The sequence below is a fragment of the Baudoinia panamericana genome, assembly GCF_000338955.1.
Source record: "Baudoinia panamericana UAMH 10762 unplaced genomic scaffold BAUCOscaffold_5, whole genome shotgun sequence".
NCBI lineage: Eukaryota > Fungi > Ascomycota > Dothideomycetes > Mycosphaerellales > Teratosphaeriaceae > Baudoinia > Baudoinia panamericana.
Window position 1 is genome coordinate 711,746 of NW_006911261.1, and position 25,817 is coordinate 737,562.

At 48.9% G+C, this 25,817-nt stretch overlaps 12 protein-coding genes across 12 annotated transcripts; 7 read left to right on the top strand and 5 right to left on the bottom strand.

Moving 5' to 3' along the window:
- Nucleotides 1-4,910: 4,910 nt before the first annotated feature.
- BAUCODRAFT_130449 (uncharacterized protein) lies at nucleotides 4,911-7,222 on the top strand (the record flags this gene model as incomplete). Its single annotated transcript, XM_007677526.1, has 6 exons — nucleotides 4,911-5,400; nucleotides 5,461-5,677; nucleotides 5,727-6,052; nucleotides 6,100-6,473; nucleotides 6,527-7,155; nucleotides 7,181-7,222. Exons 1-6 carry the CDS (start codon nucleotides 5,213-5,215, stop codon nucleotides 7,220-7,222), a joined length of 1,776 nt encoding a protein of 591 aa, XP_007675716.1. The 5' UTR covers nucleotides 4,911-5,212.
- A 305-nt stretch (nucleotides 7,223-7,527) lies between these two features.
- BAUCODRAFT_23582 (uncharacterized protein) lies at nucleotides 7,528-8,490 on the bottom strand (the record flags this gene model as incomplete). The annotated part of the gene is made up of 1 exon (XM_007676937.1): nucleotides 7,528-8,490. The coding sequence occupies one exon, from the start codon at nucleotides 8,488-8,490 to the stop codon at nucleotides 7,528-7,530; it is 963 nt and encodes a 320-aa protein (XP_007675127.1).
- A 27-nt stretch (nucleotides 8,491-8,517) lies between these two features.
- Nucleotides 8,518-9,117, top strand: BAUCODRAFT_32977 (uncharacterized protein). The gene is made up of 3 exons (XM_007677023.1): nucleotides 8,518-8,567; nucleotides 8,623-8,689; nucleotides 8,743-9,117. Exons 1-3 carry the CDS (start codon nucleotides 8,564-8,566, stop codon nucleotides 8,891-8,893), a joined length of 222 nt encoding a protein of 73 aa, XP_007675213.1. The 5' UTR covers nucleotides 8,518-8,563; the 3' UTR covers nucleotides 8,894-9,117.
- Nucleotides 9,118-9,291: 174 nt separating this feature from the next.
- Nucleotides 9,292-11,387, top strand: BAUCODRAFT_32978 (uncharacterized protein). Its single transcript, XM_007677024.1, has one exon. It carries the CDS (start codon nucleotides 9,434-9,436, stop codon nucleotides 11,093-11,095), a length of 1,662 nt encoding a protein of 553 aa, XP_007675214.1. The 5' UTR covers nucleotides 9,292-9,433; the 3' UTR covers nucleotides 11,096-11,387.
- Nucleotides 11,388-11,903: 516 nt separating this feature from the next.
- Nucleotides 11,904-13,330, bottom strand: BAUCODRAFT_444728 (uncharacterized protein). Its single transcript, XM_007677527.1, has one exon. It carries the CDS (start codon nucleotides 12,958-12,960, stop codon nucleotides 12,148-12,150), a length of 813 nt encoding a protein of 270 aa, XP_007675717.1. The 5' UTR covers nucleotides 12,961-13,330; the 3' UTR covers nucleotides 11,904-12,147.
- Nucleotides 13,331-13,734: 404 nt separating this feature from the next.
- BAUCODRAFT_51931 (uncharacterized protein) lies at nucleotides 13,735-14,531 on the top strand (the record flags this gene model as incomplete). The annotated part of the gene is made up of 2 exons (XM_007677169.1): nucleotides 13,735-14,092; nucleotides 14,140-14,531. Coding segments are annotated over 2 exons (750 nt in total), but the record flags the coding sequence as incomplete, so codon positions are not given.
- A 1,011-nt stretch (nucleotides 14,532-15,542) lies between these two features.
- On the bottom strand, nucleotides 15,543-17,247 carry BAUCODRAFT_444772 (uncharacterized protein). The gene is made up of 3 exons (XM_007677528.1): nucleotides 16,623-17,247; nucleotides 15,915-16,571; nucleotides 15,543-15,805 (listed from the first exon to the last, which is right to left on the bottom strand). Exons 1-3 carry the CDS (start codon nucleotides 17,134-17,136, stop codon nucleotides 15,798-15,800), a joined length of 1,179 nt encoding a protein of 392 aa, XP_007675718.1. The 5' UTR covers nucleotides 17,137-17,247; the 3' UTR covers nucleotides 15,543-15,797.
- A 152-nt stretch (nucleotides 17,248-17,399) lies between these two features.
- BAUCODRAFT_32985 (uncharacterized protein) lies at nucleotides 17,400-18,069 on the bottom strand. The gene is made up of 2 exons (XM_007677025.1): nucleotides 18,014-18,069; nucleotides 17,400-17,963 (listed from the first exon to the last, which is right to left on the bottom strand). Exons 1-2 carry the CDS (start codon nucleotides 18,038-18,040, stop codon nucleotides 17,469-17,471), a joined length of 522 nt encoding a protein of 173 aa, XP_007675215.1. The 5' UTR covers nucleotides 18,041-18,069; the 3' UTR covers nucleotides 17,400-17,468.
- Nucleotides 18,070-18,781: 712 nt separating this feature from the next.
- Nucleotides 18,782-19,588, top strand: BAUCODRAFT_444734 (uncharacterized protein). The gene is made up of 2 exons (XM_007677529.1): nucleotides 18,782-19,194; nucleotides 19,246-19,588. The coding sequence occupies exons 1-2, from the start codon at nucleotides 18,959-18,961 to the stop codon at nucleotides 19,478-19,480; spliced, it is 471 nt and encodes a 156-aa protein (XP_007675719.1). The 5' UTR covers nucleotides 18,782-18,958; the 3' UTR covers nucleotides 19,481-19,588.
- A 419-nt stretch (nucleotides 19,589-20,007) lies between these two features.
- BAUCODRAFT_444900 (uncharacterized protein) lies at nucleotides 20,008-21,140 on the top strand. Its single transcript, XM_007677530.1, has one exon. The coding sequence runs from the start codon at nucleotides 20,318-20,320 to the stop codon at nucleotides 21,062-21,064; it is 747 nt and encodes a 248-aa protein (XP_007675720.1). The 5' UTR covers nucleotides 20,008-20,317; the 3' UTR covers nucleotides 21,065-21,140.
- A 77-nt stretch (nucleotides 21,141-21,217) lies between these two features.
- BAUCODRAFT_121738 (uncharacterized protein) lies at nucleotides 21,218-22,090 on the bottom strand (the record flags this gene model as incomplete). The annotated part of the gene is made up of 1 exon (XM_007677531.1): nucleotides 21,218-22,090. The coding sequence occupies one exon, from the start codon at nucleotides 22,088-22,090 to the stop codon at nucleotides 21,218-21,220; it is 873 nt and encodes a 290-aa protein (XP_007675721.1).
- Nucleotides 22,091-23,744: 1,654 nt separating this feature from the next.
- On the top strand, nucleotides 23,745-24,461 carry BAUCODRAFT_47352 (uncharacterized protein; the record flags this gene model as incomplete). Its single annotated transcript, XM_007677156.1, has 1 exon — nucleotides 23,745-24,461. A coding segment is annotated over one exon (717 nt), but the record flags the coding sequence as incomplete, so codon positions are not given.
- Nucleotides 24,462-25,817: the final 1,356 nt, after the last annotated feature.

Here is a 25,817-nt window from a genome sequence, read left to right on the forward strand (position 1 = left end):
GACGCTATATAGTCACGTAACTAACTATCCTACTAAACGACCGGTCGACTAACCGAGTAACCTATTCGACTAAGCTACTACTATAGTAGATAGTCGATACAAGACACGAATCTCCTTTGTATATAATCACGATAGATTTCGTAGTTAGGAGTTCGTATTTAACTTATATTATAAACCGACTAATTAGAATTAACTTATTACCTTGTTCCGATCTCTTATATCGGTTATACTTTAACTAAGTAACACTTTACTATCGACTACTAGACTACCTAACAAGTACTAACCCTACTCGTGACGACAGAACTACCTAACTTATATTACGTAAGTACGACAGTATATAACACTTTAAATACCCTTAAGGATGTCTATTACTAGAAGACCTAAGCGGGGCACCCCTATCCCTAGTAAAGTAGGAGGTACTAGTATAGCACGCTCTACTAACTACAATCGGTCTAACGACGACGTAAAGGTCGCTAAACCCGACTTGTACTATAGAGACTAAGAAAAACTCGACGACTAGTTTAACTAGGTATATATCTTCTTCGAGTTTAACTCTATAGAGCCTACGAAGCGAAGTCTATTCGCGACAGCCTTCCTTCGAGGCTGTACTTAGCACTACCTTAAACTATACCTTACTAAGTACCTCGATAGTAACCCGGGATATAACGAAGACGTTACTAGGATCTTTAGAGTATTCGTAGGACTTAAGACAATCTTACGACAAGTCTTTATAGTCTCTAACGAAGTCGAGAACATAGTTTATATTATTTAAGGCATTAAATAGACTAAGTCTACGTCGGACTACGTAACCCGGTTTAAGGAGTACTCGTAACTTACCGACTAGGACGACGTAGCCCTATGTGCTATATATTACCGAGGCCTAAAGGATTAGGTTAAGGACGAACTAATAAGGTATAGGGGCGTTACCGAGGAACTAGACTAGTTAATTAGGGCCTCTATTACTATTAACGACAAGCTTTACGAACGTATAATAGAGAAAGGCCGTAAGTTTAACCTCTAGTATCTTCCCTATAGTTAGAAGAATTAAGGCGGGAATCGGCTACATTATACCGACCTATATAGACTAGAGGCAGCCCCTATACACTTAGATATAATAAAGAAGAGAAACTCTAAGAGTAGCCGTAGTAAGAACGGCAAGAAACTATACCTCGGAGGAAAGAAAGTAATTACATATTATATATATAGTAAGGAAGGCTATATAGCAAGGGATTGTAGCGCTAAGAATAAGGTGTAGCGGCTACAATTTAATATAATACTAGGAAAACCTAAGAAGCGTAAGGTAACAACCTTATAATAACCTTTAAAAGATAATAGAGAATAGGGAACGCTATAAGATTTTAGTAAAAGGCTAGTTACTAGCAAAGTAGACAATTCTAAGCAGTTTCTATAGGAACAGAATACCGCTACTAACGAGGCTAGCGAGCCCGTAGAAGACAGCGAAGGCACACTAAAGGAAGAAGAATAGGAGTTAGTATAGGTCGAAGAAAAGAAAGAAGTACTATATAGATTCCTTTATTAGACATTCTATTATAACGATTAGTATAGAGGGCACTATAGTAGTAAGGAAAACGCTAGATAGTTTCCCTAGAAGCCGAGGGAACGACGAACTATTAATATAATTAGCACTTAGCGACCTAAGATACTAGAAACTCTAGATTAACACTCTAAAGAAGAAGTATAGGAAGATAGCGAATAAGGCTATACTAACGAAGAAGATACTAGCGAACAATTATTAGACAACGAAGTATCGGACAACGAGCGAAATAAGCTTTACTACTTTAGCCTAGAAGGAAAGAGTTAAGTAATAGAACTCTTTCTTATAATAGCTCGACGATACGAAGAAGTATTCCCTAAGATTAGCGGAAAACGGTTCCTCTATCTAGGATACTTCGATTAGATAATTAGCCGGTTCTATAATATATTCTAGAACTACCGACTCTATAAAGTCGAATACGACTTTAAGACAATTATATAAGAGCAACTACTAATCGGGAGCTAGTTTACGCCTAATAGCTATCTCCTTCCGAATAGGCTTTTCGTTAATAAATAGATAAGAGATATAGTATAGAACCTAAAGGTTCGCTATAGTTAAGTATAATATATCTAAACTACACTTAACTTAAGAGAAAAGGCAAGAGAAGCCTCGAAGAGCGCAAACAGTCGACAAGCTAAGGTAGTAGCCTTATATAAACAATAGGAGTATAACATACTATTAAAGGAGAAACTACGAAGCCTTAATAGCTTATAACTACTAACCCGAGACTAATAGATAGAACAATTCCTTATATTACGACAATATATATAAGAACGAATTATACTATAGAACCGGAGAATACTAAAAAACTAGGACGACCTATCGATAGAAGTATTCGATAGGAATTATATAGTATAACTACTCTAGTATTAGAATACGTAGTATTTCGCACTATAGCTACCGTTAAAGGAAATTCGATAATAATTATAGTCGACTTAGGCGTAAGTAAGAACTTTATATCGCTAGGATATATAAAACGAAGTAGGATCGCTACCTAGACGAAGAAAGACAGATACAAATTGTTTATAGCGAACGGCGTAATAATATCTATAGTAGATAGCGAGACAGTACTACTTCTACTAGACATCTAATAGTACTATAAGGACATTATATTAGATGTCGTACCGATAGCTATAGAAGACATTATTTTAGGAATGCCTTAATTAAGACGTTATAACCTAGTAGTTAACTAGAGAACAGGAGTACTTATATTTAGATAGTATAATTACGTGAATTATATAGAGCCTATATATCGGTAGCGTTCGATAGCAGATAAGGCGAGATAGCTATATAGTACGAAGAGAGCTAATCTACTAAAACAAGGATTAAACGACAATACCTTACCTCTATTAGATACCGACAAAGGTTAGCCGGATTACTAGGATAGGAGTAGTAGCAAGTATATACTACTAGAAATCCCTAAAGAGTATAAGGAATATATATAGCTCTTTTAGGAAGAGGAAGGCAAGGCCGCCTTGCCTATATATACACTATAGGACTACGAGATTAAGCTCGAACTAGGTAAGAGGCTACTATAGGGACCTATATATATAATGTTAGAAAAAGAATTAAAAATTTAGAAAGAATAGGTAAATAAGAACCTTACAAGAGGATAGATAAGGCTATCTAAGTCACTAGCAAGTTCGCTAACTCTGTTCGTTCCGAAAAAGAATACAGATAAGTTAAGAATAGTAGTCGACTATAGGAAGCTTAACGATATTACGATAAAGGACCGACATCCTTTACTAAATATCGAAGAATTAAGAGACAGGCTTAGTAAAGCAAACTAGTTTACTAAAATTGACCTTAAAGATATATTCTACTATATATATATTAAGGAAGGGCAAGAGTAGCTTATAGTATTCCGGACTAAACTAGGGCTCTACGAATTCCTAGTAATACCTATAGGAATAACAAACTTACCTGCAACGTGCTAACGACTAGTTAATATAGTGCTTAGAGATCTAATCGATATTACTGTCGTAGTATATATCGACGATATCCTAATCTATACCGAAGGATCTCTATAGGAACATATTTAGGACGTTAAGGAAGTCTTCCGACGACTTTCTAAGACAAGCTTTAGAACTATACTAAAGAAGTATAAGTTCTATAAGAAAGAAGTCGAGTTCCTCGGATTCGTTATCGGAATCTACAGTATACGAATTAGTCTAAACAAAATTACGTTAATATAGGAATAGCTATAACTAAAGACTATTAAGGAAATCTAAGTGTTCCTAGGACTCGCGAACTATAACAGAAAATTTATCCTAGGATACTCTAAGATATTAGAACTGCTAATATGCCTAATAAAGAAGGACGAAGCCTTTAAATAGACTAAGACCTAAGATAAAGCCTTCGCGTTAATTAAGAAGCAATATATCGAAGCACTAGTTCTACGAATATTCGACACTACTAAACCTATATAAATAGAGACAGATGCCTCTAACTATACAATCGGAGTATACCTAACTTAAGAAGAGAGTAGACAAAGACACCTAGTAGCGTACTACTCGAGGAAATTAAGTCTAGTAGAAGCAAACTACGACATCTATAATAAGGAACTCTTAGCTATTATTATAAGCCTAAGGCATTAGAGAATCTATATAGAAGGAGTACTAAAAGTTACTATCTTCTCCGACTATAAGAACTTAACGTACTTTACTACTACTAAAGAGCTAACCCGACAGTAGGCCTAATAGTTAGAACTCTTAAGACAGTATAAGTTCGTTATCTAGTATACCCTAGGAAAAGATAATATTAGAGCAGACGCCCTTAGTCGAAGATTAGACTATATAGAAGGATATATTGTATAATAGTAGCAAATCCTAAAGACGAATAAGGATAGGACGCTATCCGCTAACGTATAGGAGTTTAATGCTATAATATATATACTAGACGACTACGACGAAGAATTCCTAGTTAATAAACAGAAAAAGTTCGTCGTATCTAATAAGCAAATTAGCAAAGTAATTGCATATTACTACGACCTACCGGAAAGAGGACACCTAGGAGTCACTAAAACAATAAAGCTAATATAATAATGCTTTATATTCCTATATATAAAGAAACATATAGCGAACTATATTAAAAAATATATCGAATACTAAACGAACAAGCTAGCATAATATACGACTTACGGAGAACTAATAGTACGATATCTACCGACTAAACTATAGGAAGAAGTTATAATAGACTTTATTAGACTACTGCTAAAGTTATAGGATCTAGCGACAAAATCGACATACGACTCGATACTTATTATAGTCGATAGACTTACGAAGTATATATACTTTATAAGTTGAAAGTATGTAGAAGCAAATTCGAGGCTTGAAACGGATGCATTTGTAGGCTAATTAGGCTACATGCTCCCTTTAGGAGTTTCCCTACCTTAGTTTATAACGCCTCCGCTAGACATGCAGACTGTACAGACCTTATGCACGACGCGTTTCACGGCATCCTGCCTGGTCGCTAACCCGAGACCGAAGCGATGTAACGTACCTAATATAGCTGAGACGGTCTGCGGAGCGATCATTCAGCAACTGCAGTACCTTTGCGACCAACCGAAGGCTGGCGTCAAATTCACCGCTAACGCGACATTTAGCAGTCACTTCTTGTCACATCGTCGGAAACGACGTTAGGAACATCGACAAGATTATGAGTAAGGCTCAGGCAGGGCGGCGGTCCCAGTCCGATAGATACAGTGCCGAGGAAGATCAGCTATATGCTCTCGGCGAGGAGTACATACTACGGGAGGATGAGTTCGACGCTATAGGTAGCACAGAACGGCTCTATGCACCGCGTAGTAACGAGCTCTTGAATATGATCGAGACGAAGTGGCAAAGGTTTGGCTAGCAGTATTTTCTGAGCACCGATAGATACTGACCGGCAGTACTACGTAACAGTTACTGCCACTATACCCGCAGAGACCCGACGATCGAGCTCCAGCAGTTTCATATCCGCGTTATCTACAGCTTCTTCCATTGGCTGCTAGAGACCCGTCAGGGCAGGATACGTAGCGCCAGCTCGTTGCAGACGTACTGGAACTCCTTATGTCTGGTACGCCGACGTCGGACTGGCCTACAAATTCTCGAGCCCAGCGTTAAAGACAGCATGATCGCGGTAAATGACACTCGATGCGTGGCTCGCGCACCTACTGAATGTACACCAGGTACGGCAGCGACTCGCCCGGAAATTCAATCTTAAGGTCGAGCGCCGGGCGAAACCTGTCGTGAACGTTGATGACCAGCTGCAGCTATTCAAGACTCTGTGGGGGTCTTCGCACCTTGCATTTCCTCATGAGCGGTTCCGTGTGCAGCTGGCATTGATAGCACAGCTCGCGGGCATCACCGGCAACCGTCCGAGCGCAATATTAGGACTTCGCTATGGGGACCTGAAGCTATCGCTCCTACGTGATCGAGGCCTCTCGGGAACCGCGAGGCTTCTTGTCGACGTCACTTTCCGGTCGACCAAAGGTTACCGAGGCCCAAAGGCGCCGTATGTATCAATTTATGGTCAGCTACTACGTGACTAACAGGCACCAGTAACACCTTCCCGATACCTGAAGTGCCCTGCGAGCCGTGCCTGGCCCTTTGCCCGCACGTCGTCCTCTTGAGTCTGATGTTCACGGACAATGCCTTCGAAGAGCCCATAGACACGCCGCAAGATCTGTACACGCTGAGGGTCCCGTCCAACAGCTACGAACTTCGACTCCCTATTCGTAAGTCGGTGGAGAACGTGCCCATTTTCCGTGTGATAGTTCAATCTACACGAGGCTGTGACATTTCCGAAACAGACGGGATGGAATACAGTTGGCTCAACCGGATGTTCAAGAAGTGGGGAGATATCACTGGCTTAGAATTGCCCTTGACGTCCTACGCGTTCCGGCGAGCGAATGGCGCTGCTCTGGATAGTAGCGGTGAGTCAAGGAGCCAGCCGTCGAGTCTGCGATGCTAACGTTAGCACCGACAGCTTTCATTAGTGATGCTCAGCGCAACGTGATGATGCAGCACGCTACCTCACGCGTCTTCGAGAGCAACTACCTCTCCCACTACATCTCTAAAGACTCGCAAGCGGCGTATCGGGGCCTCAATCCGCAGACGGAACTGATAACATTCGCTAGCGGCACCACAAGATCACTCAATGCTCAACAACCGCGGGAGTTGGGAGGCGCGCAACAGGCCCAAATTGAGCGGCGTCCGGAGATTCGCTTAATACGGCGAACCTTGCAGCGCCTAAAGAGGCGTATTCGTGCAAAGCATAGGACGATTAAACTCGCCGAGGGCACACACATGGCTGAGCGGTACAGCAACCTCCGTAAGGAGCTCGCAAGGCACCGCATAGCGTTCGGTCGCGAGTTGCTCCAAGAGCAGAGAGCAGGATTCAGGGAGCAGTTTGCTCTGCAAGAGATCGAGCAGCAGCTCAAGAGGCGAAGCACGGCTAGACGCGACGACAGCGCCGAGGACAGCTCCGATACGGATGGTGTACGCGCAGAAGAGCAACTCAGCGAAGAACGACATGCGGCTTTGGAGGCGTTATTCGCACGTGCAAATAGCGACATTGCTGAAGATCGAATCCGACGCATCTTTGCTGTCCATACAGTAATGACGCTTTGCAGCCGTCAAGAGCCGCATCTTCCAAGATTGCGGCGAAGAAAGCAAGCAGTGAGACTACAGCCGGTCCAGCCCGACACGGTGCACCAACCGGCAGAGGGCAGTAGTCTTATATGCGAGCGCCAGTGTGTGTTCTGCCTCGGAAACGAGCAGCTAGCGATTGCACATCGCCAGAAAGTGTTCTGCAACCGCTACAAACTTAGGGACCATCTCCGGCGCATTCATCTACAGTACCTGCCGGACGATGCACCTATTGCGTGTCCGCACCCTCAATGTGCGGTGAAATTGGACCATAAGCAACACCTTCAGAGCCATATGCAAGTCGTCCATGGCACATCTTCCTAGCGCCTTGGTCGCCGCCTACCAGAGCGCAGCGGCTATGCCGCGCAAGCCATTGGTCTGATCCGGAGCGCCGACGGCTTCAGCGTGGGTGCTGCCACAACCACTCGGCGGTCCATCAAGGTCGATCATCATCGATGTTGGCGGCACATATGCCGAGCCAGGCATTATGAGATCTTGATGCAGACAAGTGCTGTTCGCTGGATCACCGATTGCAGACAAATCCGCCCCAGTATAACAACTGCCGGATGACGCGGTGTCCTCGGAAAGCAACTGTCTCGCGTCGTATGCGTCCTCTTCTGGGCGCAAACGATATCGTGTAACCTTGATGCGGTAGCGCTCGCTCGCGCCTTCCTGTTGCCTACGAAATTCCCACGCGATCGGTACAACCTTCTTGTCTTCAGCCACCAGGCCCGTCAATCCAGTTGAGAGGGTGACGGTAGCCCTCCCGTTAACGTACTCAGTCTCTACGTCGCCTCTCCATTCGCGAGACGCATGACGATCTAGCCGTACTAGTCCGAGACCGCCTAATCGAGAAAGGGCTTCCCGTTCGAATATCAAATCGCGAGCCGGCTCGGTCTTCTCGTTCCGGAATGTGAAGGTATACGGCAACGTCGTCCCTTCCCAAAAGCGTATGCAGCGGGGCACGAGGCGCTGTTCGAGTCTTGGAGGCAGCTGGCCGCGCCAGGGCACCGATGTGCCGCCGCACTCTATCAAGCGCTCGTCAGGGAGCATGTCGAAATCCTTGTAGAGCAGGGCAATTCCGTAGTCGTCCCACTTGTTGTACTCCGCGAAAACCGGCTTTACAGAGTCGAACGCTGACAAGATAGTGTCCCGTTTGCCTATCCTTCTGAGGCCGTCTTCAAAGCTCGGCAGGAAGTCATATGCGTCGTAACGGTAGCGGTCTAGTGGGAAATTGACGCTGCACAGCTCGATCTCACTAACACAAGCCGTTAGCGAGTTATAAGTTACTATGGGGGACATCGTGCTGGCCATACACGAGAAAAGACACCGGCGTCGATATTTCGTCAGGGTCCTGGTTACAGGTATCGTAGGGATGCCCGTGGCAAGTTAGCACGCAGACAAAGAAGGGGAAGGAGAATCATGTAAGCGCACATGATGAATATTGCCCGTTCTCCTGTGGCCATGCCGCCACCTGTGAACAGCAGTGCCTCTCGCAACCCTAGTGGACAGTCAACTGCGTTCTTATCACAACAGACCGGATGTCTCTCGTACAGCCGAGATAGACGCTCGACACACGGGCTTCGAGGCAAAAACGTTCGATTCTACACCCGTTATTCGATCTCTACAGACGCAATACTCGATATGCTTACCTCTTGCCCCTACACTCAGCTTCGCCCCGAGTGGGTTCGTATCGAAATACTGAACAGTCCAACACGGCGATATCGTTATCTGTCAGTCTTGTAGCGCCTGCTCTGACTATTGTTTCTAACTTGCGTATAAACATTCTGTAAAGAGAAGACTAGCTTGAGGTTGTAGCCTGATACTTCGTTGCAGGAGTGAAAGAGATTCGAAGTGTTGAAAGAGTAGTAAAGTAACGTATTGGTTCGAGTTCTAGAAGATAGTAGAGAAGGGCGGTCGATAATGCAATTACTACGATGAGACGTCAAACGAAGGTAGACTTCTATATAAAAGCGGCTCTAGCCGGAGTCGTCAAAAGACGGGACCTATACAAGAACGATAGACGATGTATACTTTAACGCGCATCAAGCTTTCCACTGTAGACTGTTCCATAATCGCAGGCGCTTAGCACATATGTCGCATGCATTAGCCAACAGCCCCGATTCAGGGTCAGCCCACCTCGGCGGTTACTGATACCGCCGGAAGCTATTTCAGTACTACCTCCACATCTGCACGAATGTCGCAAAACGTGTAGACAACCATACTTCGGTCTTTTGTGTGACAGATGGCGAGACGAGACTTCCAAAAGCCTGTCAAATCTGCATCGCCGACAACGATCTTGCGCCGAAGCGAACGTTTTCGGCGACGTGAAAGTGCAATCGAGCGACGGGATTCCTGTCAACGGCACCCTCTCCCATCTCCTACGTCCTGCACTTCGAGTGCGCGAGCACTCTCCAGGAAAAGACAGCGTGGTGTTCTGGACGAACTAGCGGAAGAAAGAGGCAGCACCAAGCGAAGACAAACCGCAAGAGAGTCTTTTCGAGCGCAGCCAGTCACTCACAACCCTGTCGCGTATTGGGTTGCGACGAGCACTTGGCCGGACCCCACCTCAGAAGAAGCTGCGATGGCGACGGCAGATGTGCGTAGGAACAACCGAAGGAGTTCGTCTTCACATCATTCAGATCGGCGGGAACGTCTGGAAGACAACGGAATATACATGAAGACATCCGTCCTTCTTCGGCGCGAGAGCAAGGAATTCTGTAACGTTCTTCTTACCGGAGACCACATTCCTGTCCCGAATCCGGGCTACCCTGCCGAGAAGACAGACGACGTGCTCGAGCGGATTAGTGGACTGAACGAGGCTCGACTGCAGCGAGACGTGACGCCGTGGGTCGTACCGTCCGTGGAGAACCTTTTCTTCTCCGGCTGTGTCGAGTACGCCTACCTGGGTGAAGAAGTACAGGCGGAATGGATGCGGTGCGAACCAATGGGAGTGTCTAGGCCGAAGCCAGACTTTGTCGTCGGACTGCGCCGAGCCGCGTTCGAGAAGCATGAGCTCATTAAATTGGACAATTACGCCACCCCACAGGGACCCTTCCACTTCACTCCGGACCTTTGCTTTCCGTTCCTGACATGCGAAGCTAAGACGGGACAGGTCGGGCTCGATCAAGCCCACGTCCAGAACATTCACAGCGCTAGCATTGCCGTGAGGGCGATTGTGAAGCTTTTTGTTGCTGTCTATGGCAGGGGACACGAGAGGACGGAAAACCTACTTGGTCGCATCCTGGTCTTCTCTTTGTCGCATAATAACGAACAAGTCAATCTGTATGGGCATTATGCTGTTGTGCACAATAATAGTGGTGGCGGAGCAGAAGACTTCGAGTACTTTCGCTACGGCATAGCCAACTTCAACTTCACACCGTACGATGGAAGGGAGAGATACAAGGCTTACAGTTTCACGAAGAATTTGTATGACAAGTTCGCACCTCAACATCTTGCACGGATTCGAGAGGCTGTGAGTCGGATGGCCGATCCAGTTCCACGGACTGGGCTGTCTTTTGACGCATCCGAGATCACGCTTGACTACGAGAACTCGCAGCAGGACTCGGAGCTTACGGCATCACACGGTGATGACGTGTTCAAGACACCGAGCGAGCCCGCCAGCGTCTCGCAGAAGAGAGAGAACCGCCAAATGAAGGAACAACTGGAGAACATGGAGCGCATACTGGAGCAGCTGAGGAGGGACAATCGGGAGCAGCTGGACCAGCAGAGGAAAGACAGTCGGGAGCAGCTCGAACAGCAGAGGAAAGACAGTCGGGAGCAGCTCGAACAGCAGAGGAAAGAGAGCAGAGACAGGGAAGAGAAGATGGAGTGGCAGTTGGAACAGCAAAAGAAAGAAAGCAGAGACCAGCTCGCGCAGCTTAAGGATGTGTTGAGTAGACCTTAGGAGGTCGACGAGCAATGCCGTTCTAAATCGAGCTATCAGTCGTGCGGCCGGCTCTCTCAACGGTGTAGAGACCATTGACGGGCCGCTTGTTATCTTTGAAGGAATGAAGACAAAGGCCTCCATGAGATCAACTGTAATAATGTGGACTCGTAGGCATAAGTAACGTACAAGATGCGGCGCCAAGCCGTAGATCTCCCAAGATCAGGCCTTCCGTCTTGTGGTTGCAATTTACGGCACGGCAGGACAGCTTAACTCACTAGTCCTTTGATTGTTCTCAATATGCGAAGCATTAAGACTACTTTACAGGCCTTGGACCACGATACACTATCTATCGCTCTCCATAAGTTTACTCATAGAGCCTTGATGTGTAATAAAGCTGACATACAATCCGTGCAAGCAGTGATCTCAGGGCGTGTTCCTTCGCTAAAAGGCGAGATGTGGTCGACTTATTGCAATTCCAGTCGTTTCATCTTCTCCAGTAGTGGACGGTCCTCGAATGCATCGATTGTTCTACTCAAAGCATCCTCCAGTGAAAAGGCGAACCGCAAACATGCCGAAGCCTGAGCCGCCAGATCGCAGTCAAACCTGCTGTTAGGAAGGGGCGAGAACGAAAGGTTCAATTGTCGCATAAATGTGAAGAATAAGTCCTGCAGCTCTTTTGCATATGCTTCATGAAGCTCGGATTTCATGACCGAAAGAATGTTATGGTCTATCGCACCCACCGTTCCGGCGTTGGTAATTCGTTGGTTGACGTCCTCGGCGGTTGTGAGGTTTAGGTCTTGCACCCATGTGCAGAACGAGTCCAGAAGAGACGCGTAAGATACGAGATTGGTCTGTTGCTTAACTGCTTCCTTAAGAGCCAGCCCGACATCGCAAAGATGCCAAGTGATTTGCGAATCAGTGATATTCGCCTGTATCCACCCTTGGGTACTGAAGGACAATAGTCGAAAGTACTTGAGCTTTGACAGTGCTTGGCTTAGAGCTCCCTGTGCTGCATTGAAACGTGATAGTCTTGCATCATCCGCATCTCTGGCTTCTAAGACTAATCAGCCTTACTCTATAGTCCATGCAGAGGGATTAGAGAGGCACATACTGCTATATTGCTCCGCAACCTCGCGGCACTGACGGCGAAGCTTTTCCATCCATGCTTCCTCCTTCCAAGTCTCGTGCCATATGCCAAAACCTTTGGCGAACTCCAAAGCCAGCAGCCTTCGAAAACAACTTTCAGTTCTTACGTGATTTACTACATATCCGGGATGAAAGACGCTGATCCTGGTGAAAGAGTAGCGCTTACCGGGAAAGGACAGGATGGGTTCGCGAGGCGGTCTACCAATGCCGCTTCCCTGAAGTAGTCGCAAGAATCGTTCTGGTGTCTCTGTACGAAAGCAGGATATTACGACATCTGGTCTCTTGGCTTCTAAAGCGCGCAAGAATATTCTTTGGCCCTCTTTGTGAAATTCAGACCCGTTGTAGTCATCGGTAGCAAAAGGCATGCAGTCAAGTATCGACACACAATCCGTATCCCTGGTGCCACCAGAGCCAAACTGAACGAGCTCTTTCACTGCACGTAAGGTTCTGCACCGCGCCTCTTCCGCAGCAAATCCATCGCTGTAGATCTGAGAAAAATCTGGATGCTGCAGAACCACTACAATCCCACCAGTCGTCTCTGGCCTCGCTAGTTCGAGACAGAAGTCTAGCTCGGGAACTGACACAGCGGATGCTTGGGCGCTGCGTAGTATTCCTTGTCCGAATTTCTCCAGGATTCGAAGATGATCGCTTCGTTCGCCACTCGACTGCTGGAGCTTTGGTTGACAGTTTAGTATCTTTCGAAGACGATGGTCTGTTGGTATATCGAGACACCGCATTCTGACATACCTGTGTGCTGTGATCAGTTCGAGCAACACTTACGACGCAGATGAAAGATCCCCACTCCCGGCACAGTCCGTTGAGCCCAATTCTAGACACATTGTACAAGGACGTTGAGCGGCAGAGCTATCTGTCTACCCCACCAACCTGCATGCTGCTCCAAAACGAGAAGATCGGAAATGTTCGTAATAAGTGAACAAAACAACCCTTCCGTTTTCCATCCAGCTCCAGGAGGTTATCGTTCTCTGCAGGACCGTGACGAGGAAGAGATACCTATCACAGTAAGGTGCGAAAGCCAGGCCACGAGGAGTGTTGAATCGTTCTAGCACTCTACATCTATGTCGCGAATCCGCGAAACGATAAGTTTTGACCCTTGCGGAGATGTCCATTTAGTCCTTGTGAGACCCGACGAGACCATTGGCGAAACCGATGTAAACTATCTGGTACCGTCCCTCGATCGTCCCGCCGAAGCTGGTCCAACTAACGATGTTCCCACTGATGATGTGGCTGTCGAAGGAGTCCCTACTGAAAATATTCACAGCGGTGGTCTTTCTGTTGACGAAGGCTCTGCGGATGGTCTACCTGCTGATGGTGGCCTGGACGATTACGAGGGTTTGACAAAAGCACCAGAGTCTGGTCATGGAACAGATGAAGATCCATCAACAAAGCTAGCCGGACACGACGTTGAGCTGCGGGTATCCTCAAAGCATTTGTCACTTGCGTCTGAAGTATTTCGTCATGCGCTAGAGAACTTTCCGACCGGTGACAAAGACAAGACGACGGTTCCACTTGTAGATGACAATTTTGGTGCCATGCACATTCTCTTGAACGTCATCCATGGCTGGACAAGAAGAGTCCCAAGACAGTTGGACATACAGATCCTTACGCAGGTCGCTAGCCTGATAGACAAATACGAGCTGCATGAAACCACTGAGATATTTACGGACATGTGGTTTGAAGCCGTTCGACCAGCGCTGCTACAAGACCATCATCAAAATTTGGCATCGCGGGTTTTCATTTGCTGGATACTACAGAAACCTTCGGAATTCAACATTCTTACAAGAAAAGCCATCCTGGAAACCGATTGCGGACTTGAAAACGACGGAGCGCCGATTCCTTACTGGATCACTAGTGAGTATTTCCGTAGAACAGCATGATCACGCTGCTAATGTAAGTAGGTGATATACAATCTCGTCGAGAGGACATATTTATGAAAGTATTCAGTATGCTCTCAGACATGCTTGACCGTTATGATGGTTCCGAGCAATTATGTTGCCATGACAGGAACTGTGATCCACTCGCTCTCGGAAAGCTTATGAGGGGGTTGAAACGGAACCGCCTCTACCCAATTCCGGAACCTTCTACCATGGAAATGTCGATTGAAAAGCTCCTCTCCACTGTTCGTTCAATAGACCTCTCGTCATACTGCGGGAATCACAGCAGGAAAGCTGGACGCAGATTCCACACGTGGGACGAAGGCCAGATTGAAGGCAGTCCACATATGGACGAAGAGATCAAGAACTCGCTTTCCAGAATCCAGGGTCAGATTCATGGATTAGAACTACACGACAGTGGTCGCACCGATGTTACGGATTCCAACGAATAGCTGCATATTGCGGCCTCGGGAAGACTTAGGATCCGAAGCAGTCATTGCACAAAAGTATCACATCGTCCTGTGCCGCCGCACCGAAGCCGCGACGTTTGATTTAAGGCATAGTACTCATCGCGACGCTCGATCCGCTTGCAGGCCATAGGCTGGTCGAGAGATTGCAAAAAGGGTTGGTCTGTTGGAGACCGTTCGTCTGATGGTGTGCCGTCATCCTTTACGCCTGGTGGCTTTGACTCTAACGTTGTTCATTTTGATGTGGCCGCCAGGGCTGATGTGGAGCCGGACAGGGGTGGTATGTTACGTTAGCTACAGTTGGAAGGAGGTCTCACCGGTTTTGTGGGGCCACAGCGGCAGGGACCATGTGATGACTTATTTGAGACCGCCAACTAATGCAGTTGATGTCATGTTGAACCTAGCCTCTCTGCATAACATGCCTGTAGAGGGACAACTGTTTCAGTAGAGTCTTTGGACAACTGGTTGAAATTTATTGTATTTGGATTGTTTGTGGATTTTGTGGATCTCTGAAGCAGACTCATGAGCCTCGCCTACCGGAATGGACGTCACACCAATCGTTATAAGGCGATATCTTGATGGGAAGTCTTCCGTTCTTACGGCAACACAGCAATTGCTATACAGGAACGGCAAAGGTGGCACAGCATTGCGCATGTACGATTATCGAGAGATATTACTGTTCAGGCGTTCTCCCGGCCAGAGATGATTGACAAGATGAAACCCTTTGGCAGTGTGGTGCGATTGAAGTCACCTAGAGTGTCAGGGGTGTGTGGTGGGTGTGTTTGAGGCGCGATTGCCGGAGACCTTATCACTGATCGACATCAGCTATAACTGGTGCCGTAAGTTAGTCGGACAATGTCACGATGTGACAGACAAGGTCACGACCAGGTGACCAGCGCTCGACACCTGGCGGCTCGACGAACGCTCCACCTCAGGACGATAACTTAGTGCCTGATGCTCAACAGCTCGACAGCTCGACAGGAGACAATGCCTTGACAGTGAGGAAGTTTTGGGGATTTAGCATGTCTCGAGTGCAAAACCCGACTCTCCTTGCAAAATTCGACCATGTGCGAGTCTGTCAGGCTTCGTAACCTTGGTTTGGGTCGAGCACAAGAATTATATACTTTTGTGCGGAGAAGGTTCCTCTGGACAACCCAGCGATTATCCTCCACGGCGCACCTCTGATGATGCCTTGTCACAGCGTGACCGAGCTCGCTAATCCAGTTGTAGAATCGAACATTGCGATTCTTATCGTCCTTCCGGGAGACAAGCTCCTCAAGATGTCGTCCCTAATCCTGTCGGACATTCGACGGATGATATGGAGAACAGTATGGTCGGTCGAGCCATTTCGAAGTGAAATAGGCCGAGGACTAGCCCAGCGGATCCATGCATTGCCATGAAAGCGGCCCGTCCGGGCCCTCGCAGGATGTGTCTCAAAGTACATCTGACAGCAGTAGCAGGAGGGCTTGCTGCAGCCAATATACCTGTCGTTGTTCGCGTACACTAATCCGTGTGCGTGGAAATGCTCGAGCATCAAGGTCTCAGCGTGTGGACGTAGGACGAGCTTGCGATCAACGTTAAGACAAGAGCGTGCTGCCGTCCCTCTGAGTCTCCGTAGTACAATGGCGAAGATGGCGTGGCCCTGATAGTTTGGCAAGACTCGTCTGAGCGTAGCCTCCAAGTCGCCAGCAAAAGTCCGACTGATCGGACTGTCAGGGTCGATGCGTGGCAGGAGTTTGACTTCATAATTTTGAAAAAGATAAGCGTAATGTTGCACTGATGACGCTACGCGCTGTGCGGCAGCATGCCACGCAGCGAGACGCCCGACATAATGCTGTGCTTGATACATCGTGCTGTACTGGCGCAATACGGACCGGTTGTATGAGCGTCGAAAGTCCGCACTGCGCCATATCTGGTACGCTTCGTCGCACATCGTGAGATGATTCCCGTGACTCAAGATCCCATGCATGGACGTGATCAGACGGCTCCCTTCGCAGCAGTCAGTCAGAAGGCGTGCAAGGTCCTCTAAGGCTTACTGACAACTTTGATGCGGTCGAATTCGCTGGGAAAGCCGAGACAGCACATTGCGGAGCCGGCTCTGGTAGTTCGAGATTTTGTTCGCGCTCCTTCCCACAGCTCTCGTCACAATGTCGAGCACCGCCACGGACCCTTCGCTTTCAGACCTCCCTTCGACGCACATGGCAGCGTCCACGATGGCTCTAAGATGCGAGGTCGCTGTTTCACGGAGTTGTGAATTGGCCCCGAGCCAGATAATGACTTTGTGTTCACGCTGCTCGACGGCAACCGCGGTTGTGGTGCAGCCGGCACGACGAGAGTCGCACAAGAACGACAGGTCGTCCAATAGGCGTTGCCATGAAGTTCTATGGCGCATACGATGCTTCAAGTAATAAGAGGTATCGTTGTTTTTGATGCGGTGGCTATCGCAATGTAAGAGCATGCTGCGGATGTGCAGAGCGTCATACAGATCATTTTCAACCTCGGTTGCCGTCTGACGAAGCATGATGGCTAAACGAAAGTCACCGAGACTTTGCATGGCGCGCCGACGGACACAGCGACGGCAGAAGGATCTAATATCTCATGAGTATCTTAGCCTACAGGGGATCGAGTACAGCTGATCCAACACGACACAATCTACGATGTACGTAGAATCCTCCGGCTAGGCGAAATCGACCTGTTCCAGCGATTATGCGATGCGGAATACGATCCATCATGGTTTCAATCTGCAGCTCGCCGTGACCGAGATGGCGGCGAGCAATTCACATTGATAACAGTGACCAATGGGAATTTCTACTTGGCGGTAAGATTGTGCAACTGTATCGGAGATGACATTGCAGCACTTCGCAAGGTGGATAGCTATGGTGTATCTTACGCTTCAACTGCAAATCTCTGACAGGCCTGTTGAGACGCGAGATGCCTGGCCAACTTCTTGTTGTCCCCAGTGCCAAAAAATCTGGTCCCTCCAACATGAGCCCATACGCGCCACAACTGGGGAGACACGGAAACACATTCGTCAGTCCATTGAACATCGATACCCGTCCGGTCGCCATATTCTTTGATAGCAGACGTGTAGCGTGGCAGCTCGATGTCGCCGCCGCGCACCCTTTCCCGTCCATGCTGACGTGGCACTTCTGCAGGCTGGCCCGGTGTGGGGAGCTCCCCACTCTGCACCACGCTTCGGAGCTGCAGCTTGGTCGCATCGCAACCGCGTTCGTACACAGCACCGAGCTGCGTAATGAAGGACTGGACGAGACCGGAATAATCACTGGCTGTGGAATGTCTTGGGATTCGAGGGGATATTGACACGAGTTGCGCTTTGCGCGCGGCATACGGATAATCCATCATTTTCTGTGTGAGCAGGGCCGTTTCGCTTATCAGTTACAGCTCTTGCATGTCATGATGGGAGAACTCACATCGAGAAGGTCTCCTCCCTGATGCATTGCAGCTTCGTGCAGCACGACCTCTGCAAGGAGCTGCTTGAAAATGATCTTGCCCAGCCAATAATATGTCGAAGGGGCGGCTTGAGATGTTTGGGTCGATGCTTCCGACTCTGTGATCCATTCGCTCGTGCGGTCATCTTCTTCATCAGAGAGACTCTGCATCCTCCCAAACGAGAAACTCGTGGACGCTGACATTGCGCAACCCGGAAACAACGGATGAGTCGCTGCTAGCTGGATGGGAGTCTCGGTTTCGGGGCAACAATTTATATTCCAGCTTTCCGCCTTACAGCCACGGACCGTTACATCACAGGAGGTCTAGATTGGAGCTCAGGTGCGGCGTACGCTAGTTTCTATTTTCCAATTTAGCGTCAAGATGCGTGCGTGTCTGAACGCTGCGTGGCCAAATGGCGGCGACGGGCATCGACCACAGCATTTATTGCTATTCCCTCGACCGTAACGGAAGGCAAAGTCTATAGATTGCGCCTTCAACTCCGATCCCTCTGTCACCGTGATCGACATGTCGTACTTCGCGGAGATGTTGCAAGGTGTCCGAGCATGGGTTAGTGCTTCTCTTCTTCCTTCGATGCTGCTAACTTTGCACAGGAGGTAGAGCAAACGGACAGATTCCTCGAAGTTCTTCACGATAAGCTTGAAAGCGACGCCCTATATGCTAGAGCATTAACATTCGAGCTCAGGCGGAAGAAGCGGCAAGAGGATGTGCTAATTGCAAAGATCGAATCCTTTGCCGGCTCAGACCAGGAGACTCGCGATATCCTGGAATCGAGCTCTCATCAGTGGTCATTCCAACCTGGGCTTTTTTTTCACCGAAACCCTTCCCCTTATCACACGGCTCTCGATGCGCAGGTCCAGATCATTCGGGCCTACTTGCATGCTAAGGGCGATGACGCTTAGTCTCGCATGAAGCAGCGGCTTGCTTGCCTGGTACTTGTTGAGCTCCGTGATCTCATCGGTCGACCCTCCGTGGAGACCACCGCCGCAATCTTGTGCAGCACAGGTATCTTGGCGGCATCGTTCGATCATGCGGTCAAGACCACCTCGACTATGATCGACGCGGGGCACCGATATATCAATATGGAGAAAAATATAGCACGTGGACTCGCTCTAGTTGTTGGTACAAATCTGCGAGAGTATTGGTGAGTCATGCTCAATCTTTAAGCTGATCCAGCTCGCTGACCTTGCGACAGTTGGATCAAGTATAAAAGTGGTCCTGTATTTGACGCGATCAAGACGCGTCTCCAGCAAGATGATATCGCTGCTTTGGCCCTGACATACCATTATCTTCAGGAGAGGATCACCCGCGCTGAAATCGACCGGCTCTACCAAAGTTTTGTGGCTCAAGATACAGCATGGCCCCAAACTGAAATGCTGCTTTCACCTCTGCCACTGTTTCACGAGGGAGCAAGGGATCTTTTCGGCTAGCGCTATCATCCGAGCAGTTCTGGCGCAGCTGGTGCAATACAGGACATGGGACCGTCATGACCGTTGGCCCACTTCGTCAATGTTAACTCAGCGCCAGCTAAACTAGACTGTCCAACAGTAGCGGCAATGAAGGCAGGCTGATTCGGGAGTCAGCTTGGCATGGCATAATTGCGAGTCTGCGTTTGCTATTGCTGTAGAAGAAGAGCAGGCTCTTCATTATCTCCCCAGTGTTGAAAAGCAACCTTGCCTCACATACCTTTGACTGTGCCTATTAGAGCATGACTGGCCTACGTGGGTTTCGACGTGTGCACATTTAAAAGCCGCTTTTCCCAGACGGAACGTTCTCTCCTTTTGAGAGGTTATTGACTCACTGCTGAACCCTTGCTGTAACACAACCGCCGAGGATTCGTGACTGCACCCACGGCCCTACACAGGACACTTGCACAATGGTTCAGTTTCACAGAGACAATGAACTATCACACGTAGCACTGACGGCGAGTAACGTGCGCTGTCCATGAGCGAAAGAGGGCAAATCGAATGTTACTGACCTGATTGCTAACACCAGGCTCTGACATTATGCAGCACGATCGATGATGCTCTGCAAAGCGAATCTGAGTTTCGCAAGTGAATTTGGATAAGGTGCAGAAATTATGGCTTCACGTTGGAGCGCTTCTGGGCCGATACCGTCAATGCACATCTGAGCGAGAGGCCCCAACAGCCTTTGCAAGTAGTCCTGACTGAGCGCCAAAGTGAAAGTCAGCTGCTCCTCGTAGTATAGGTGGCTTTCTTCATCGTTTCGAGCGTGCTGCTCTTGTTCCGTGCATATCTATACCGTCAATGCCTCAATCAACAAGTACAAACAATACAGCACAAGCGAATTCGAAGGTCGAGTCAGCAGTCAGTGTTCCGAGTCGCTCCGTCTGCGATATGCAGAGAACGGATGTCCCGTATATGGGCATCCCACGTACGAAGGTTGCGATCGTCTTCCGGAAGGCGTGTGAGCTTCGTTCCGGAAACCCAACGCCGAGCGACGTGATTCAGCAGACAGAGACAGATCTGGAAAACGATGTAGTGTCGGCGATACTGGAGGCAGCTCTCCGCCTCCTACCGGTCGACAAGACTCCAAAAGGAACCGAGCAGCGACAGCAAAAAGCAGATGAAAAGCGCCACAAAGCGATGGTTGCCGAGTGGGCCTTCGTCGATCAGCTCTGCTCGCTCGACAATGAGTTACTGAGGGAGCAGGAGCAGAGGGACCAAATCATAGCTTCTGTCCGGGACGGCAACAACAATGTCATCAGACTTACGCCTGACGTCCTCTTTCCGCGGCTGAAATCTGTTTGTGGAATCGCATGCCGCTGGATCGAGTACAAAAACACGTTTGGATTTCGTGCAGATCCCTTCGTTGCAGCACGCAACAAGAGGCAGCTTCGGAAATACGTCGCGGTCTTTGGTAACGGTATGGTCGTCTATAAGCTTGGATTCGAGTGTGACTTTCCTCGAATCGAGGGGGTTTCATGTCTGCGGGAGAAGGAAGTTCTGGAGTGGATCGAGGCTGAGAAGGTTCGACGTCGAGGCGACAGCTAAAACTCCAAGACTCTTGGAGTTTTGAACCCAACATTGGTGACACGATTCCGCCTGATATTCAGGATCTCCACGTGACCCGGGACTGCGAGGCGATCAACGAGCGGCTGAGGCGTTTGTTAACCCTTAACATCGTTCCGAGTTCCACTCACACATTCAGTCAATGCCTAATTGCTCACGCACTTCGAGCGAAGTTTTGTCAATCCGTTCGACCTCTCGTTTTGCAGCCGTAACATATTCAGCCCGATTCTTGGCAGCTTCCAAATCTTTGCGTGCAGATTCAACTCTGTTCTGAGCTTGTTCGACCTGGCGCTCTAGTTCCAGCAACTCTTCAGATGCCTGTACTACATGGTCTTGAAGCACGTCGATGTCGCCTAGCAGAATCTGGGCGCCGGCGATTTCTTCTGTAAGCTGCGAACGTCGCTCTTTCCATTGACGGAGCTGTAGCACTAGCTTCCCGTAATGGAGTCTGTCTTCACTCTGCATAATGACCTCCGCGTTACAATCCTTTGTGGGTTTCTGAGACTCTTCGATAGTGGTAATAACTTCAGTCTCACCATCAATAGCGGCGGATAGCGGTTGGTCGTGATTGCTTCCAGGAGTCCGTGCGGGATGAGCTTCATGAGGTGAGCGCTGGTGTATTTCCTGCAGGTCTGGAGCTGCCTCGCTTGTCGCTTGGTCTGATATCAAGGGCCGAGTCCCGTCATTAGAACATAACGCAGTCGCTGGTTGAGGCGTCGGCCTGCTTTCGTGGGTGTTGAGTTCGCCAGACGATCTGGACGAAGCCACCGTAGATTCTGCGTGCCCTGGCTCCATCTGCCCGCCAAGGGTGGCCATGGAAGCCCAAGCGGTCCGGTGTGTTGCTGCGGCGTCGCTCGAAATTTGTCCGAGCGCATTGTTCGATAAGTGCAAGTCTTCTTTCGTGCGGTAGAAGCGCGGAATATCGGCCAATTTCCATATGTATCCTGCTCCTTTCACTGTGTCGTCTCTGTATTTCCAAACTTCTGGCCTTTTTTTGTTAGACTGCATGCTTAAAGTCGATGAAATCGATGTCTTGAGCTTGGCCTCCCCGTAGTATGCAAAATCCACGGGGCGCTGGACTCGAAGCCACTCGACTATTCCATCAGACCTCAGTCCGTTTGGGTGAGCGGTAAGGGCTTCACAAGCGAGGTCAAAGTAAGAGCCCGAGCGAGGCGGTGCTGGTTTACTACCTTTCGCGCGACCACTTTTTCCTTGTTCCTTATGTGTAAGCCTCTCATCGTCGTCTGGCGGATTGTTCGCAGAGTACAGAGTAGAGACGCTTCGTGCAGGGTCACCAGGCCGCCAATTGGCGACATCTTTAAGCCGTTTGGCTGATGATGGCGATTCTTCATCATCATTGCCCGCTGCTGACCCATCAGCACTGCCTTTAGTCTATACGTTCCTATAACGTTAATCGCGTACCGCATCGCTTCCCCGTCATAGCTACTGACACCCGTTCCAACAGACCGTGGCATGTGGTTCTGAGATGTGGTCAACAAGTCAGCTCATTTCTCCGCTTAGGCTCTGGGGCTAGGCCGAAGGGGCACGTCGCGCTGGAGAATCGCACGTCCCAAGCCAGACTGCCATGTCTGCAAATGCTTAATTGACTACACGAACGCTATCACGTCACACAACACAGCCAGACACGCCTAGGGTGACACTATCGAAACACAGGTTGAGCACAATTCTGTATGCTGCACTCGCTGCCTGCAAGATGGAGTTGGGCTCCTTGGGGTTTATGTCTTACGCTACGGTTACAAACAGCACCCTTGACGACTAACCGTCCTGTCAAATCTTAGTGACTCAAATGGCAAGCGTCTACTAGCATCCTGCAGATCCCGACATAGCCTTGTTTGCGACGCAACACACGGGTAGGTCACCGATTTGTCGCGCCGCAATAAAATCTGATATGTTCACTGCAACCGCACGAGGCACTTGTACGAAGTCATCTGTATGAAGTCATCTGTCATCACTTCTCTTGATCCAACTGCCGAATCGGCTCGCCTTTATGCACTTGGCGATGAAACCTACAGGCTTGAGGCCGCAATCATCCCACAACTGCTCCCATCTGGCTAGTCCGAACCCATCCCGCCCACACTCTAGCGAGAACATGACTAGAGCGATAGTAAACCCCACGAGCCCATTTGCTTTCGTCAGAATGGGCAGCGAAGCGAACAAAACCACAGTCAAGCAACTCAGAAATGACGCGCCAGAGGATCAAATAAACTGCAGCACCGTAACAAACTAAGGAGGGAAAGCGAGGGGCCTTTTCAAGGCAGGATGTGAAGATGGATGCCACTCCGGCGAATATGGTGCTTGAGCAATTGGGCTCTATCAACGCAGCTGATCGTATGCATTGATGGCTGGCTCAAGACGCAACCGAGCAAGCTCTGAGCTATGTCACTCGTTGCAGCCACTGCATTGAATCTGCAGATTATGTGGGACTTCACCACGATCGGACCAACGATGTCGTCCACGAGTCGCTTAGTAGGTTCGAAGCATGATGACATCGGCGGAGCTCACTTAGGATTGCAAAATGCGGTGTACTTGGATTAGATGCCCTTCAGCCCTTCGAGACAATATCATCGCCTTAGGGCTCCGATTGACCGATATCCACCTTGTTGAGTAGCTAGCTACACCAGTCGCAATGGACTCCAGGTTTCTTGATACTGTTACGGCTCTACGAGAGTTTCTAAGCGATCTTGGGGAGTGTGACGGCCAGCCACCGAGGATGTACGTGGATTTGGAAGGCAACAATCTTTCACGCAACGGCACTCTATCACTGGTCACGATCCTATTAGTGCCAGAGAAGGAGGTTTATCTCGTCGACGTGACCACCCTCGAGCACGATGCTTTCACCACGGCTGGTACAAATGGACGCACTTTGAAGAGTGTCCTAGAGTCGACCAACATCGTCAAAGTTTTCTTTGACATCCGAAACGACTCGGACGCTCTCTTCGGTCTTTACGGAATCCGGGTCGCTGGCATTGAAGACCTGCAGCTAATGGAATTGGCCTCAAGGAGCTTCTCGAAGAGGAATGTGAATGGCCTGGCCAGGTGCATTGAGCGGGATGGTAGCATCGAACTCTCGAAGAGGAATGAATGGCAGATTATCAAGGATCAAGGCAAGAGATTATTCGATCCCGATCGAGGGGGCTCTTATGCCGTCTTTGATCAACGGCCTTTGTCAAAGGAAATTTTGCAATATTGTACGCAAGATGTTAAGTTCATGCCGCATCTTCGGGAAGTGTATCGACGTAGGCTGTGTGACGCATGGTGGAGGAAGATCGAAGAGGAGACGAACGCTCGCATTCAGCTTTCTCAGAGCCCATCTTTTCGTGGCAAAGGGCAGCACATGGCCCGCGGACCGCCAACATGGTTGACCTGGACACCCAGCCAGTCTGAGAGACGGTTACGAACGCTGTTTGAAGAGTCCACGGCCCGCGGAGGAGCCGAAGCACTTTCCCTATCGCCTTCCCATCCCAACCAGAATCGCACACATCAGACTGACGAGCTCGCTGGCACGATGCGCCGCCTGACCCTCATAACTTCAACGCACGCCTTGACCGGAGGCTTTGATGGCCTGACCGAGGATTCTGATGATCTCTGGACCGAAGAATTTGACAGTGATGGGTCATTCTGCTATTATGGCAGTGATTAAGCCCGAACTATCAGTGCATGCCTTGAAGTGCGGGTGTCGTCATCGCTGCGGGTAAGAGCTTCGACGGCAGAAATAGCGGTTTCCTCACCTGTACTTCCAAATCTCTATATACCACCTTTCTATCGCTTGTCGGCAGAGCATGTACGTCCCACGTCAGATCCCAAAAGCCTCTGGCCGCCTTCCTAGACAGTATAACCAACTAACTATCGCGTTGACTTCTTGATGGTCGTTACATTGACTCGCTTGAACCAATGTTCTACGCAGCACAAGTGGACCATTTAGTTGTCAGATTCCAGCGCTTACCTGCGCTATCCCGACATTTGCTATCGGTTAAGGCGGATGCTCAGAGTGGAACACTGGGTCCCTCGGTATCTGTTCATCACGCTATGATGATTAACGACGCCATACGAGGCTTCTTGTATTGTACAAAGTGGTGTGGGAAATCTGGGGCTAGGCATTCGGCAGTCGAAGTACGTGGAGAACGTGGCAACCTACAAGCTCGCCTTAGCGAACCTTTCAACCGCGCCCTGTTTCAAGCTGAGAATGTGCAGCTTGAATCAACCCGTCAATACTTCGGTGTGGGCTCAAATCGTCCCACCCGGATCACATGCGACTTTGGAAGCACTGTGACTGCGTCAGGCGGCAGCGGGGTTAGGATTGTGTGTCCGTGTTGCGTGAGCCCAACAGTAGCTTTGTCATGACAGTACGTCTGCACTCGTCGCAGCCCGAGTGGAATCTTGCGAGGCTTATAAGTGACTTGCGTTACCTCTCGTTGACACTCGACCCTTCGTCAGCGTTTGTTGAGTCGTTTGCGTGAACGCGTGTGCTTCTTGCCCATCGTTCTTAGTGCAGGATGAAGCTTCTCCGCCTCCACAGCTGCGTCAGGAAGTAGACAGGAAGGCCACGGCTGGATACACAACTGCTCGTGAACCCTTTCGTTTCACGCTGATCCGTCTAGATGTCCGACCGCTCGAATGGGGCTGGAGAGCCCAGATTTGATCCTATTCATCGGCTGAGACATCGCCTTTACGAACCTCTTGTGCTCTTGTGGATGCTCAACCCAGCTCGAGGACC

What these genes read in the sequence shown, in the direction of transcription:
- BAUCODRAFT_32977 (XM_007677023.1), top strand. An exon ending in CAGCAGTGCCTCTCGCAACC is followed by an intron (nt 8,690 to 8,742) that starts CTAGTGGACAGT and finishes TGTCTCTCGTAC; the next exon opens with AGCCGAGATAGACGCTCGAC.
- BAUCODRAFT_32978 (XM_007677024.1), top strand. Translation starts at nt 9,434, where the DNA reads ATGGCGAGACGAGACTTCCAAAAGCCTGTCAAATCTGCATCGCCGACA.
- BAUCODRAFT_444728 (XM_007677527.1), bottom strand. Translation starts at nt 12,960, where the DNA reads ATGCGGTGTCTCGATATACCAACAGACCATCGTCTTCGAAAGATACTA.
- BAUCODRAFT_444772 (XM_007677528.1), bottom strand. Translation starts at nt 17,136, where the DNA reads ATGCAAAGTCTCGGTGACTTTCGTTTAGCCATCATGCTTCGTCAGACG. An exon ending in AATTCGACCGCATCAAAGTT is followed by an intron (nt 16,572 to 16,622) that starts GTCAGTAAGCCT and finishes ACTGCTGCGAAG; the next exon opens with GGAGCCGTCTGATCACGTCC.
- BAUCODRAFT_32985 (XM_007677025.1), bottom strand. Translation starts at nt 18,040, where the DNA reads ATGCATCAGGGAGGAGACCTTCTCGAT. An exon ending in AGGGAGGAGACCTTCTCGAT is followed by an intron (nt 17,964 to 18,013) that starts GTGAGTTCTCCC and finishes ATAAGCGAAACG; the next exon opens with GCCCTGCTCACACAGAAAAT.
- BAUCODRAFT_444734 (XM_007677529.1), top strand. Translation starts at nt 18,959, where the DNA reads ATGAAGCAGCGGCTTGCTTGCCTGGTACTTGTTGAGCTCCGTGATCTC. An exon ending in ACAAATCTGCGAGAGTATTG is followed by an intron (nt 19,195 to 19,245) that starts GTGAGTCATGCT and finishes ACCTTGCGACAG; the next exon opens with TTGGATCAAGTATAAAAGTG.
- BAUCODRAFT_444900 (XM_007677530.1), top strand. Translation starts at nt 20,318, where the DNA reads ATGCCTCAATCAACAAGTACAAACAATACAGCACAAGCGAATTCGAAG.